We start from the raw sequence: 15,678 nt of genomic DNA, 5'->3' as shown, positions 1-15,678 counted from the left end.
GTAAGCAAATTTATTTTCATCTTATATCATCTATCTCTCTCTCATCTTGCTTACTTTTTTTAACTTTTTATAATGGAAAATTTCAAATATACATGAACAGCATAGAATAATGAATCCCCATGTACTTGCTTGATTTCTTTTACTTGGGTAAGTATAATTGAGTTCTATGCACTCATCTTGAGGCAATGTAAATATTTTAATGTGGTGATGGTACAGAATTTTGGGAATTGCCTCTTAAGTAATCTCACAATACTGTAAATTTACAACAGTACATAGCTCCACGAAATACACTGTAGTATTCCAGGAAATGCCTCCTTTATGATGGAAAGGGTCCAAATTTTATAGAGCTTTGGAGAGATAAATTAGGATTCTGCATTTCTATATGACTTACCTCAGTTCTGCCACTATATAATTTGTCAGGTGTTTTCCTTAAAAGTGCATTGTCCAGCTAATATGAATTTCATGTGGTGCTAGTGACGCATTACCTACAGCCACACAGTCCAAAGTATGGAGACTTTCTCTCTCTGTCTCTCTCTTTAATTTATGAAAGAATAAAATGAATATATAGAGAGCATCTACTACAGGCCAGCTCCATCCCAGACACTTTCACATTCATCATTCTGTTTAATGCTTGTGATACGCTGTGAAGTGGGTATTATGATTCCCAAACAAAAATTTTCTAAATCAGAAAACAAACTTTGTCCCCTTGGTATCATTCTCTGGTCATCAAAGAGAGCTGGTATCCAAACTGTTCGAAAGGGCACTACAGGTTAGTCCATGATCTGCCTTTCAGGAAATCAATTTTAAAAATGCAATCCTAGATGCTCTTTTCATCCAAAATACAACTTTGTCTTTTTTGAAGGTCAATGGTGCACAAGACTGCCTGGCTGATCAGTGCTAAACAGGACCTTTTCCTGTACCAGACCTACTCAGGTACTGTTTCCTTTTACTCCGAACTCCTCAGTCCTTCCCTTATGCCCTCACTGAACGTTGGACCTCCTTCCTTTTCCTCTGGCCATTTCTCTATGACCATTAACATATGACGGTGGCCCTCCAATCATGGATGACCCTTTGCTTTTGGATGAGAATAAGCTGCTTGTATGAATATCAGCTTTGGTTTCTATAATAAAAAAGGCTTGATCATAGACTTCTATTTAAAGTCCATGAATAGAGACTGAATGAAAGGGGAATCATCCTTGTTCTATGTTCTGAGAAATAACAGAAAAGAGGTGGCACTGAAAAACCTGAAAGCACATCTTTCCAGTTACTTTAACACGTCACCTCTGAGCATTCATTCAACAATTTATGACTTGCTGGTACTGATGCTAAACTACTGTGTTGCTATCTGATAAGTAGACCTCCACACTAAACAATGAATGCTGAAAATTGAAAATTTGCATGAAATTGTGAACTCAATTCAGTAATAGAACGTTGACTACTGAAGAAGAGCACTTAGATTCTAGGCTCGAATACAATCACAGAGCCACTGAAGAAATGCCTGTGAGGTTGGTTCAGATTCCAGAGGCAGCAGAATCTACCTTTGCCAAAAGTGTGAGAAATTCCGTAGGTCTTGGGGAAAATGGCATTCACTCTCTAGATAGCCTAATTCTGCAAAAGCTGAATTTCTACCCTTGCCTTTATTTTCTTTAAACAGTGTAACTAGTCTCTTTTAGAGTAAGTTTGAAGAAGCGCCTGGGGTGATGGTGGTAGTGACAGCAGCAAGAAGAATGGCTGGCCCTTCTTGAGTGTTTTACATACAATCTCGATATTTATTTCACTCAGCGATGTGATAGGTAATGATAGCCTCATTCTACAGATGAAGAAACAGACTCAGAGAGGCATTTGTGCAAAGGTCCTAGTTCTAGAAAGTCCAGATCTAATTCCAAATGTTGTGCATGGAACCAATATACTATGGGAAGTATACTCTCCTTGCCCCCCTTCCCAAGCTTCTTTGTGAGTCTGCCCATCAATATTGAACCCTGAATGCCAGATAGGCTCACAGGTACCTCTGATCACACAGCTATTTCATATTTCCAGTGCCAGTGTCTTCTTGGGATGAGGCCTCTCAGGCCAGAACCTTTTCATAGCAGAGGAGGCTGTGGGGAGAGGGGATGGGCAACTGCAAAGAGCTCTGGGCTGAGCTCCTCGAGGGCTGGCATTCAATTACTAGTTGAGCTTGGCTAAGTCATTTGGACTTTCAGAGCTGTAGACATCTATAAACTGGACAAAACGGTGTTTGTCCTAACTCCAAAAGTTGTCGGAAGAAGTAGATGAGCAAGAGTCTTGAGATTCATCCAAGATTTTCCACTCTTCTCATCTCCACATCCATTCAATCACGAATTTCTGGCAATTTTACCTCCCACATACATCTTGAAGATGTATCTACTCTATCTCTACAACCACTGCCTTAATTCTTGATCCCATCATCTCAGCCTGGTATGGGCAATGGTTTCTTGGGGGCCCCCACCCTGCCTTTTGTCCCCTGCTGATCCATGCTCTGTATAGCCACCACGATTCTCGACATCAGGCACACATATAATGCCTTTCCCCTGCTACTATCCTCTAATGGCTTCCCATCCCCTACAGGAAATAGTACAAGCTTCTGATTTCCTTCTTTCTCTGCTTCTCCAGCTCCTTCTCTCTCTTATAATCCAACAACACTTAAACGCACTGCACAATTCCTTCTTCTACCCGCAGGCTGTCACTTGCTTTAAAAGCCCTTTCTCTTCTTTCTCCCTTTCATTTGGCTAGTTCTAATTCATCCTTTAAGATTCAGCTTAGATGTCATTTCAGAAATTTCTGTCTACTCCACCATACCCCCACCCCACTCCTAAACATCTCCTCTGCACTTTCACACGCTCTCTCTAATTTCACTAGACCAATGATAATTATACTTTTGTGTACCTGCCCTTCCTTACCATTCTTATTTCCTTGAGGACGGGACCTATTTTGTATTCGTCTTTGTATCCCTAGTACCACATCGTAGGTGCTCCATGAATGTTGGAAAGGGTTATAAAATAGTAGGTTAAAAGAAGGAGGTTATATATTAGTGTTGAATTTTGATATTCAAGTGTGAAGGATCAATTTTTGCCCCCAAATATCTCCTCTGTTTTGTCTCATGGGTGAAATTTTATAAGAAATTCCCTTGAAGTGGTAACCATTCATGATTAGATTCTTCACATCTTTGGTTTATCAGAGAACATGGCTCCTCTTTCCCCTTGAGGGAATGAAACTTAAAATTGTCAAAGTTTGATCATAGGAGAGGAAAGGATCAGAAAGAGTTAAATTCTTGAGAATATGTGGCATCGTACTGTAGGGTTTTGAAGCCATCAGGAGGCAGCTTGGAAGACCTGAGTATGTGGTGCTGCGTGCACACGGCAGGAAGGAACACGCAGGATGGGGAGGAGTGGAAGGGTACTGAGGCAGTGTAATTTGTTCTTTTGCTTAGAGCAAATTGCAGACTCATATGGGTGAACTGAAACCTTGCCTGGTGCATCCGAAGTTGATTCTTCCGTAAAGTATAACCTGTTGTTCTGTGGCTCGTAAATAGACTACTTGAGGTCAGGAGACAGATTTCCTAAGGAAGCATCAGGGTATGCAGAGGTTTTTGCAGATACCATGAGTGACTGCATTTCCACTTCTTTAAAAATATTGATCCTGTATAATATATACTATTATATATGGGTACTTTTCTTATTATGTGCATTTTTAAATGACTATTATTAGAAAAATTCCAACTGTTGCTGGCCTTAGAAAGTTAAAGAAATATATTATTAATAGCTTCTATTATTATATTATTATCTGGGTCACATCCTGGTCTATATTCAGAAACTTACCTTTTTTTTTTCTCTTGCAGAAATACTCTCTGTGTTTCCAGAGACTGGGAGCCTTGGGGGAAGAACAGACATCACGATTACGGGAGACTTCTTTGACAATCCGGCCCAGGTTACCATTGCAGGTAACTAAGTGGAAACGGCTGGAGATAGTTCATGGTTTTAAATGCTGTAGGAGATCATGTATCTCTTATGGCAGGGAGAGGGTGGGGGCAGCAGTTTTTCTTTTTCTGACTCATCATGCCCTCCTGCTCTAAGATCTTTTACCTGTGTTGGTGGGGACCAGGTAGGACTACAGCCCTGCAGCTCTGCAAATGTGCAACAGGAATCAGAGGTCCCATAGACACACCAACAATTCGTGGGCAATTCTCTTGGGTGTCCCCATCTTGGGAGTGAAGACAAGGGAAAAGTAGATCTGCCTCTTCACAAAGATCTGCTCCTACTAAAAAGCAATCCCTCTCCCCACTCTCCCCCATTAGCCCTCTCTATATGGACAAGCAGAAGAGGGCAGGCATTTGCTGTGCAGATTCTTCTAGAATGCCCCCTTGGCAAACCCTTTTGTGATACCCGTGTAGAACCTTTTGTTCTGCCACGTGGGATGCTCCTCTAGTTGGTGACACCAAGGATGCAGGAAAATGTCCACACACTCTCATGTCACACCTACCCTCCCAAGCACAGCTGAGTGGTTCAGCTCATCTTTAGTAAATGGCATTGCATAATGTTACTTTCTTTCTGATTACTATAAGCTGCCCTGTGTTCCATTACTCTGCACTCTCCCTTTCCTGGTCTCTTTCCATTGAGGTGACAATTTTTGCTATGCTATCCACTTCCAGCCCTTTGCCTTAGGATAGGAGCCTGTGTACTTCAGTGCGGTCCTGTGGTCCCGCCGTCACATCTGTATATCTATATTGATATCAACATTGAAATCTGTATCTAATTTTTAACATTCTCCTCAGGCATTCCATGTGACATTAGACATGTATCTCCCAGGAAGATTGAGTGCACCACTAGGGCTCCAGGAAAAGGTACAAGGCTCATTGCTCCTCAGGCAGGTAAGGAAGTCACTGCAGCTGTTCAACGACCTCCGGTTACATTTTTAGCCACGAGGGGATGGGAAGTAGAAATGAAAGTGTTTGAATTCTGTCTCATCTGTTTGACCGGTTAGCTCAGTGAGCCCATGACACCGCTGTCAGTGTTTTCATTTCAGAGAGGCTCTTAGCTTTATTCAGATGCTTATTGACACTGAGCTCCTAGCCCCAGCCAGATGAATGGCCAGCAGGGTTCAGCGGAGACCATGACCGACCCAGGAAGCATAAATGCAATCGAGACATTGTTACAGCTACTAGAGGAAACCCCTAAGCTGCCTCCCTTGATGCTATGGGTCAGCTGCATGCTCGTTGTCTAAGCAGATGGGAGCATCAGAGCACGCTCTTCTATGCTTGTAATGACTGCATTAGACAAGGCCAGAGAGTGGGGCACAATGGGGTGCATGTAAATGATACTTTTTCTTCCCTGTGGGAAGCTGTTCTCTACTTTGAAATATCGGAATGTATTGTGATGTTGCCACCAGTTTATGCCTAAGTGGGCAGAAACGGAGCAGGCAAGGCGGAGGGTTCCACCCGTCCTCTGTTTAAAACTTCCACCTCATGGCTGCAAATTAAAAGTGCACACTGGAGCACTTTCCTGGTAAGCATTAGAACTGGAGGTTCAAGTGTAGTTAGGGATTAAGGGTGGCTGCAGTGTTACGCAGCTGGGAGCCACAGGCTGCGCGTCTGTGTTCCTTGCCTGCCCCGCAAGGGCTGACTTCATGCTTCAACTCTAGGCAGTGAGCTCATCTTCAGAGGCTCAGTGCTTACAAGGAAAGTTGCCCAGCAGGAGGAGAACTCTTTCTAAAGAAAGGCCATTCAGGAGTGAAAAGGCATGTAAAGATTTGACTTGAGCATCCTCCAGGTCCTGGATCTGCAGTTTTTGCTCAGGGAAGGGTCCCATCCAAGGAAACAAAACTACTGAAGCAAGTGATGGAGAGAAAGCATTTCCTGTGTCAGGAAAGAGGGAGCCTGTTCTGCTTTGAATGGTTTCTGCTTTAGCTCCCTGGGTTGTGGTAGGATAATTTCCTGAATGCAGCTGTTCCTGAGACTTAATAATGTCCTTTATGGAGAGCTTTTGAAATTTCTTCCATAGAAGTGGGGCAAATTATTATGTAAAGAAGGGCTTCTCAGTGGTCCCCAGGGGACATTGGTGATGTCTGGTTGTTACAACTGGGACAGTGATGGTGATGCTACTGGCCTCTAGTGGGGAGAGGTCAGGGGTGCTGCTAAACATCTTTCAGTGCACAGGACAGCCCTCACCACAGGGTTATCCAGACCAAAATGCCAATAGTGCTGTGGTTGAGAAAACCTGGTTTAAAGTAATATTCTTAAAATATGCTCTTATTTTTCTGCTGCTTCCTCCTCTATTTCTCCTTTTAGAATTTAAGAAGGAACAACAGAAGCAGTTTAAAATAATGATAATTACCCTAGCTATCCTTTATTGGGTGCCTACTATATTTCAGGTTCTTTGTGCACATATTTCAAGTTCCTTTAGTCTTTTTTTTTTTTTGCCAGAATTGTCAGGTTGGCTTTATTTTTTCCCCCAGCTTTATTGAGATATAATTGACATGTAACTCAAGCTCCCTTAATCTTTAGCATATTATCTCTATTTATTATTGGCCCCATTTTGATGCATGAGAAAATGAAGGCATTGAGTAATTTGCCCAAAGTTACACATCTATGAAGTGGCAGAAATGGAATCTGAACCCACAAATGTATGTTCCCAGAGCTTTTACTCTCAACCCAAGTTAGTATCTGCTATTGATCGCACACATGCCTTTAGTCTCAGGGTTTGCTTAATATAAAACACAAATTAATAAGTACAGCATAATTTAAAATGTCATGTAGTAGCAGCATGCCACATAATTTGTTCTATGTGCGGGTTCACAAATTGAGGCCATGACATGAAAAATTTAAAGATTCCCAATTTTTTGGGAGAAAGGGGCCTTAGGGAATAGAATTCCTAGGCTGAACTGGACCTTAAAAGACCCTGAAGTCCATTTGGGGCTCCAGGAGCATTTGGTTACTCTTTCACATTTTCTCTAGGACTTGGTCCTCTTCTCCAGGCACTCCCATTAAAAAGGGCTCCCTACTCCTCTGAGAATATTTCCCCTACTGTTCCTTATCAAGTCTCTCTTTCCAAGAGGCTAAACCCTACACCAAGCAGCATTTTCTGCTTTCCAGAACATTTGTATTATCTATACACCCTCCCTCTGGGTCTCAGCTGACTCACCTTTCTAGATAGTGCCTGGATCGTCTTCACTCTGTAATCTGCGGTAAAGTGGTTCCCTGATCTGGGGAGGAACCCCCTGATGTTGACGACATATGCATGTCTTGCAGGCAATCGAGGACTTCTCTTTGAAGTTGGAGATGCTGCTGAGGGCTTGGACCTGACTGAAGCCACCCCTGGGTACAGGTGGCAGATTGTTCCTAATGCCAGTTCTCCATTTGGATTTTGGTCAAAGGAAGGGCAACCTTTCAGGTATGTTGTGGGAAAAGTAGCAGTCCATGTCACTAGCCTAGGTGAGGCTAGGAGACAGAGAAGAAAGCAAGGAGATTTCCAGGGGAAAACTGATAACATCCACCAGTTCAACCACAACAGAGTTGGACCACTGTTCTAAACTGGTGTTGGTCACACTAGTGTACCACAGGCCCTTTATAGGTGCACTATAAGTTTTGATCTGTAGGTAAAATTTCTATTTTCAACAATTTAGTTTACAATCTGCTTTGAAGATGACTATTATTAATTGGAAAATTGAACTAGGTAGGCCAGGGGAGTGGGTAGAGAGCAGGGCGAAACTTGCTGCAGGTACATGATTGAGAGACGAAATTAATATCTGGCCGATGACAAAGAAGACGCAAGCATTTGCCCTCTGGGCATATGAGAGAGCAAAGGCTGGACAGCATGCAGTTCTTTTGGAATGACCACCCAGTGCCGAAGGTCAACTCAATGGCTGGTGTATAGCAGAGGGACCTCCTATGGGCTCTGGGAGACATGGTTTTCTGTAGTAGTGACAGCAATGTGATTACGGTTTTCCTGTTTAGTGTTGTTTTGAGTCTTTTTAATCCCTCCAAGGATGTGGCCAAAATTTCTAGTGTTCTAACATAGGCTTAAAGATATAAGTAGTTAGAGAATTGCTTAGACACACTTTCCTTAGTGTGCTTTCAGTGTATATATATATATAGAGAGAGAGGGATGGATCCTTTACTGTGTGATGGATCTATTCTTTCAAAACTCTTCTCAAAGAGGCTGGTCATGACTCCTGAGTGTGAATTCCAGCCAATCTGTGACCTCTCCAAGGATCTGGCCATTTTAAACTTCAATTCAATGATGGAATGAAAGGCTGTGTTCCCGTTCAGGGAATTTCAGACATTGAAGAGGCCAAGCAGGGAAGGAAACCTGTGAACAGAATAGAGTTTCTATTGTCCTGGAAGCCTGGCTAATTAGATATTTAACCTCCAATATATGGTTTTAAAGTGGCAATAATTTGTGGTCCCTTGTGACACCTAATAATGCGTCTTTATCATAGTTTTTGAGGACCGTCAGTAATGTTCAAAGGAAAACTTTTCATCTATACTCAGTGTGTTGGGAGTGTTAAGGAGAGAGTCAGGCCATTCTGACTGTGTGATACAACCTGTAGGGTATGTCTCTTTGCCATTTTGAGGAGACACAACCAGATAATAACTCTTTCCATTCTTTCTGACATTCATTTCTTTAAAATTCAAAATTTTTAAATAAAAACACTGGAATATTTATTGATTGATAAATTATTATAATGATGGACCTTTAAATAGTTATTTTCAAAACTATTTTCAGAAAATCTTCTTGGTATTTATTGAGGTAGTTTAATCATTGTCTTAGTCATATCTGTCTCTAGTACTAGGTCATTAGAATTTATCTTAAATGTTTAAAAAAAATAAGGTTATTTTTAAAATGTTCCATAAAATTGCCTGCCATCTTCTTCAAAGTTGCAGGTCATATCTTTTAATTTGTAATTGTTGACACCTTCAGTTGACTTTTCTCTGTGAACCATATTATTTTTAATTGGAAAAATACTCTGCAGGTGTTGAGGTATCTGGTAAGCTCAGAGCAAATTCCTTTTTTGTGCGTGTGAAATATCATTTAATTAACAAACCCCAAACAAGTAAAATCTGTTTGCTGACCACCTATATTAAACACAACACCATGTTCAGCATTGTGAGAGTCAGAAGGTCTAGAGCAAGGCCATTATCCTTGAGGAGTGACCAGCCTTGTCAGGCACGTGTACAGCCACAGAGCAAGGCAAGACAGCATGAAGGGAGTTCCTTCAGTGCATCCGGGCGTGTTTCCTGATCTTCTTATTCAGTTCAGCTCTTATGTATTGACTTATTACTATGTCCCAGGCTTTCTAAGGTATATCACTTCATGACATACAGCAACTGAGGGAATATTTATAACCTAGTTTGCAGATGAGGAACTGTAGTCTTCGATAGGTAGTGGTTTTTCCAATCTTGTACAATTATCAAGTGACAGAACCAAGCTCTGAATTGTTCTGATTTCAAGTCTTGTGATTTCTCCATAAGTCCACCTCTGCCACATCACGAGACACATCATTCTTTACCTATAGGAATATGGTATTGTAAAGAGGACACACCAGTATTGTGAACCTCGTGCAGACGCACTTCCGCTTCTATGAAGTTAGTGTCTGCCACGAGGGAGAGGAAAGAGACAAGCCCCTCTTAATATCATTTGGGGCCATTTCAGCTCTATCACTTTACTCCCTTCATAAAGAACTGCACAATGTGTTCAGAAGCAAGGTAAGATTGTTTGGCAGGGAACATATTTGCTAATTTATGATTATCTGCATACACTTACAGCTACACACGCACACACATGTAAAACGGCTAATGTCTGACATCGGCCAGATGGGTGAGCCAATATACCTCATGACATATGAATGTGTTGGAGTAGGTGACAAGGAACAAGAGTTCTAGACCAAGTCAAATCAGTTCTAATCTGTGATCTCTCTTTATTTCTAATAATAGGAATAATACTTACTATTGACTGAGTTCCTCCCATGGGCCAGGCCCTGCACTGGCTGTGTTAGGTAGATGTTCTCAGCTAAGCCTCCAGATGGCCCTGTGCTGCGGCTACAACTTTCTTGAAGATGATGAGACTGCAGGGGAGTTGTGGCCGGTGTGAAGAGATGGCCTGAGATACTGAGATGAGGCAGGCACCACAGGGTAGCTGTTTCCAGAGAACTCTGGCCAATCACATGGCACAAGAGTCAGTGTTTCTTCCTCATGACCATAAAGAAAAATAAAGTCCAAGGGCAGCCATTTGCTGGGTCAGTGATTCAGGCCTTGGCTGCTCTCATTCCTCTGTGTTCCTCTGCTTTACAGAGCTCGGCTTAGTGGGTTCTTTGTGGCCCCAGAGACAAATAATTACACTTTCTGGATCCAGGCAGACAGCCAAGCTGTGCTGTATTTCAGTCGGTCAGAGGACCCAAGGACCAAGGTATTCACATTCCTATCATTTTCCTTTTTCTTGTCCCCAGTCCTCCACTCCCGAAAACAAAAAAAAAGAATCAAAACTAAAGCTCTCATGTTCTACTAACAGTTGTAACTCGCTATTAAGACCAGGGATTTTAATGTTTTATGTGTGTGTGTGTGTGTGGGGGGGTGTTTCATTTTTTTAAATTGAGAATTGAGATATAATTGACATGATTTTAACTGTTGAAAAAGAATGTGGCTGAATGTGTTGGCCTGTTTATTGAGCATTTACTGTAAGCCGGGCGTTATGCTACATCTTTTATATACCTTGTCTCTAGTCTTCACAGCATCTCTGTGAGCCCTGTATATTTATCTCCGTTATCCAGATGAGGAAACTGAGGCTTAGAAGGATTGTATGGACAATCCAGGGCCACTTGGATAATAAGAGGCATATTTAGGATTCAAACCCAGATTTGTCTGACTCCAAAACTTGTGCCTTTTCCACTAATTTTGGGTAGGGATGTAGCCGGTCTTATGTAGGAATCTCCTAATCAGCTTTGAAGGATAAGAAAAGGTGCTTTTAACAAACAGCCAAAATTCACTAGTGCCATTGACAAAGTACCACAATATCTTTGTCTCGAATTATTAATATGCTTCTATGAAATTGCTTTGTTAGTTGGCTAGAGAAACATCATAGATTTTGATGTGGTCAAGTCATTCTAGGTTTCTTGAAGGGCTTAATACTACTTTATCCACAGCATCATGTAAACCTGGGGTTTCGGGTTGGCTGTTTCTGCTCTAAATGTGGCCCATCCAGCCTTATCTGAATACTATTCAGTTGAGAAAGAGAGAGAGAGAGAAGGAGGGGTGGAGAAGCGTAAACAGCCACAGGCCCTAGTGTGACTGGGCTGACTTGTTGGAAAAGGCAGACAGATCCAAAAACCCCTTGTTAGTAGCTGTCTAGACACTTACTGTTTGAGAAAGACGTGCCCAGAAACGTCATAGTGTTGATCATGATAGTCTCTTGGGGCACAGGTGAAAGTGGCCTCCATCATGGTGGGCACTGCCGACTGGTTTGACTCCTGGGAGCAGAATGGGAATGAAGGGACCTGGCAACAGAAGACCCCCAAGTTGGAGCTGTTCGGTGGAGCCAGGTATTACCTGGAAGCAGAGCATCATGGGAGAGCCCCCAGCAAGGGAATGAGAATTGGGGTTCAGATCCACAACACCTGGCTGAATCCCGATGTGGTCAGCACTTACCTCCGGGAGAAGCATCAGATCCGAACCCATGCTCAGAGACTTCCGGAAATCCAGGTCTGTGTCTCTCCCCTGTCCCATGGGGTTTGGTTCAGAGGCTGAATTCTGGAAGGAATATAGTCTTTCCCAGTGGAAGGATCACTAGCTGGGAGCCAGGAGACTTGAGTTGTAATGATAACTCTGCTGCTGAAGAAATAGGGTATCTATCCAATAGTGTTGTGAGGACATTTAAAAAAAATGCAAAGTCTTACTATGGAGATGACCTTACTTGTGGATTTGGTTTTAGGAATTTAAGTTCCAAGTAAATCTTCTTTTGGAAACTTACTCCCCAAAGTAGAGACAAGGTCATCTGGACACCCACTCCTACCTATGTGCACACGTATGTGTACATGCACGTCAGATTACATAGCTTTTTGACCAATTCAGGTCCTATTTCCCCATATGCTCTGTTTTCTAAGTCTACTTTGTAAAGGTCAAGACCTTTGGGTCTCTCAGTTGTGCCCCATATTTTTGTTGAACAATTTTGGTGTACTTTTCCTTGTTCACTTTTTGGTGTACAAGGATGACCAATATGGACTTGGCCCTTTAAAGCTTACAGCCTAATAGTAAAATCTGTACACAAATAACCATGGAAGAAAGTAGAAAATGACAGGTGATATAAGAGATTAAAAATAACAAGTGATAAAAGATAAGTCTTACCCCATAACAAAAATATAATGTGCCTGGCAGGGAATGTATTGAAAGCAAAGCAGAGATTGAATAAGCCTCTGAGAGAGTGTGGCATGCCATGTGGCTGCTTCTGCCCACCAGGCCACCCCAGGAGAGAGTCCTTGGTAAGAAGGGCTGCAAGTGGGCCAGTCAATGGCAACATTTAAGTCTCACACTTGAAAGAGAAGTGGGGAGGTAGCATGGGTAAATAGGGAGACAGACATATGTACGTATATTATTCCAAGAAAAGTGACACTTGTGTCCTCCAGAAATTTCTATATGATAGTTTAAAAAATTGAAATTATAATAAAAAGAAAATAACAAGCTGAGGAAGTATGTCCTATGTTCCTAGACTGTCTCTCTGGCTTAATCCACACACATCCATTAATCCTGTCACTCTTGACTTTTTAGATGCTGACTGTGTCTGGCAGAGGGAACTTCTTCCTTACTTGGGACAATGTCTCTAGCCAGCCAATCCCTGCAAATGCTACAGCCCATCAGGTGGGAACCTTCTTCAAATAAGGAGAGGTGAGGGACGGAGGAGTCCAAATATGCCTACGGGATGAACTCCCGGTAGTTCTTCTTTTTAACAGATTCAAACAGCCATTGAGGAGTTACTTGCAGTCAAATGCAAACTGGAACCCCTTTCAGCTAACCTTCTATTCCGGCTTGGATTTGAAGAAGGTATTGTCCCTGGTTTGACAAATTCTGACTCTTTTCTCCATCATTGACTTCTGTCTCTTTTTTTTTTCTGTAAAATGGGAATAATCTTCATTTCCTTTCCAAGGGGCTAACAGAGTCAAATGAAGACATGGGAACTGGATTTGGACACTGAGTGTCCAAGAGAGTGGTTATGTGTTTGGGAGGGGGCTGCTTGGTGTGAGTATCAGAGAAAGAAAAAGCATCCCTCCTGAGCTGTCGGGTGGAGCAGTTAGACACAAGGATGCTGAGAGGTAGAGGTAAGGAGATGTGTCACATGCCAGACGATGGGAGAAGGGCAAACGATAGGTGGGAAACAATAAAACAGTACAATTCTTGTTTAATTCAAATTGCATCTCAAATAAAGGAATTATTACATAAGGCAGTAGTCTTAACAAATTCTAAAAATGTGAAGGTATGTTTTTAAAATACTAATGTGAGTGGCTGGCCTCGGTTGCATAGTGGTTAAGTTTGCGAGTTCTGCTTTGGTGGCACGGGGTTCACAGGTTAGGATCCTGGGCGCGGACCTACACACTGTTCATCAAGCCATGCCGTGCTGGCATCCCGTATACAAAATAGAGGGAGATGGGCACAGCTGTTAGCTCAAGGCTAATCTTCCTCAGCAAAAAGAGGAGGATTGATAACAGATGTTGGCTCAGAGCTGATCTTCCTCATCACAAAAAAAACAAACACATACTAAGGTGAACTAAGTTGCAGTTGACACTCCTTGTCTCTTTGCTTCTCAACAGTTTTCCATGTCATGGTACACATAGAAAATGATAATATATTTTTGATGCTCTAGGGCAGACAGAACCCAGAGCCTTCAAGCTGGGGGATGCCGGCCACCCCAAGCCCTGCCCAGCTTGCCCAAAGGCTGAGGGGCCAATATGACGGCGAACCCATAATCCATTCCCTGCTCACTCGTTGGGAAGCTCTGTCTATTTAACATCTACCCTTCTCTTCCAATTTTATCTGAAGCGCATCCAGGCCCAGAAGGTTCCAGCTCTGATGGGGACCTCACTAGTGGGACAGAGCCCTTCTGTGGGAGGTTCAGCCTCTGTCAGCCTCGACACCTTGTCCTCACACCCCCGGCTGCCCAGAAGGGCTACCGGCTAGATCAGCACACACATGTAAGTAGCAGGCCTCATGCGTCCAGGCAAGGCGGGTGGGGACGGGTTATTCTCTGGGGTTGAGACTGAAGAAATAGGAGCGAAAGGAGTGACTGCTATGATTTGCCCAAGGCTTTTCTGGCTGAGGTTCTAGGTTTCTTAACTGCTGTTTCCGGTGTGAACAGACACCTCCAGTCCTCCGTTAGCTAGTTGTTACCTGGAAATGCCTTTGTATTAGCTGTGAGACCTGTGGAAGTTTTCATATGCTCCAATATTTTCTTTGCTCTCTAGGTGGGAGAGCAGACTATCTGGTTTTGAATTCTGACTGTACATCCTGCATGCCCTCAGTGTCTTTAGTTTCCTCACCTGTAAAATGGGTAATAATGTGGTCTACCTCTCAGGATATTGGTGAAGATTACATGAGATAATCTAGTAAAGTGCTTGTGCAGTGGTTAGGACTCAGTTAAGGCTAGTGATTGTTATTTGTTATAGCTGCTGTTATTATTGATGGATTGACTGAGACATCTCTTGGATACCTCTTATATCCTTTGCATCAATAGCTCTGCCATCCTTCATAAAAGAATGCAGCTCATTTGCCCTTTGGGAACCAAGGTGAGCCTCACTCAGATGGCTGACCTCATGGCAGTGGTTTCGGTTCCTTTCTTAGTTGAACAGCAGTGGGAGCGGGACTAAACGGTTCAGGTGGGGGCACCGCCCATCTTCCAGCCTTTCTTCTGCAGCAGAGACTCCCAACGGGGGTGATTTTCCTGTTAGGGGAGAGTTGGTAAAGTATGGAAACATTTTTGCTTGTCACAACTGGAGAAGTGCTACTGGCATCCAGTGAGTAGGTTCCAGGGATGTTGCTAAACATGCTACGATGCACAGGATAGCCCTTCAAAGAAAAGAATTATCTAGTCCAAAATGTCAGTAGAGCCAAAGTTGAAAAATCCTGCTCTCAAGTCTACTTGTGCCAAACAATTTAGAGACCAAGGATGCTGGGGAGTTAAGAATTAAAAGACTGAGGCTCAGAGAGGTTAAGTGACTTGCTCAAGGTTGCACAGGTAAGGGGGTCAGAACAAGGGTTTTCTGATTGAGATACTCTAAAATCCTCACTGCCAAGCACAATGCTAGGCATTTAATAACTCTCTGTTAGAGAAATCACAATTTACTCTAAACTCTTTGTCTCTCCAGCTAGGCTGGTGAGCTCTAGGGGGTGGGAACTGGGCTGGCTCTCTCTCTCACAGCCTGACGCAGGGCTTCGGGGGGTGGACTCTCCTCATACATGTTGCTTGAAAGGCCGCTTCTTGCACCAATAGAGCTGAAGCACTTATCTGGTGTCCATAGTTGTGCATGGCCTACAAAGGCCCCGTGAATAAGATCCTGATGGTGACCGTGTCCTTCACAGTCGACTTTCAAAACATCGTTAAGAAGAACATCACCTGCAACTGGAGTCTCGAGGGGACCAGTCCCCACAGGTAGCTACCCTGCAGGGAGGTGTGGGGGGACTTCAGC

The 15,678-nt window shown here is 42.9% G+C and overlaps 1 protein-coding gene across 2 annotated transcripts in view; it reads left to right on the top strand.

Moving 5' to 3' along the window:
- The window catches only part of PKHD1 (PKHD1 ciliary IPT domain containing fibrocystin/polyductin), a 431,042-nt gene that overhangs the window by 15,044 nt on the left and 400,320 nt on the right, over positions 1-15,678 (top strand). For both annotated transcript variants that reach the window (XM_014782549.2, XM_087438704.1), the window contains exons 10-19: positions 863-933; positions 3,857-3,958; positions 4,790-4,885; positions 7,262-7,403; positions 10,304-10,418; positions 11,429-11,707; positions 12,770-12,859; positions 12,952-13,042; positions 14,045-14,187; positions 15,511-15,641. In XM_014782549.2, coding sequence (XP_014638035.2) covers positions 863-933; positions 3,857-3,958; positions 4,790-4,885; positions 7,262-7,403; positions 10,304-10,418; positions 11,429-11,707; positions 12,770-12,859; positions 12,952-13,042; positions 14,045-14,187; positions 15,511-15,641 — 1,260 coding nt within the window. The remainder of the gene's footprint in view (positions 1-862; positions 934-3,856; positions 3,959-4,789; positions 4,886-7,261; positions 7,404-10,303; positions 10,419-11,428; positions 11,708-12,769; positions 12,860-12,951; positions 13,043-14,044; positions 14,188-15,510; positions 15,642-15,678) is intronic.

Source organism: Ceratotherium simum, chromosome 13, assembly GCF_057802395.1.
Source record: "Ceratotherium simum simum isolate JZ-2026a chromosome 13, ASM5780239v1, whole genome shotgun sequence".
Lineage (NCBI taxonomy): Eukaryota > Metazoa > Chordata > Mammalia > Perissodactyla > Rhinocerotidae > Ceratotherium > Ceratotherium simum.
This window is presented reverse-complemented; position numbering and strand designations above follow the sequence as displayed.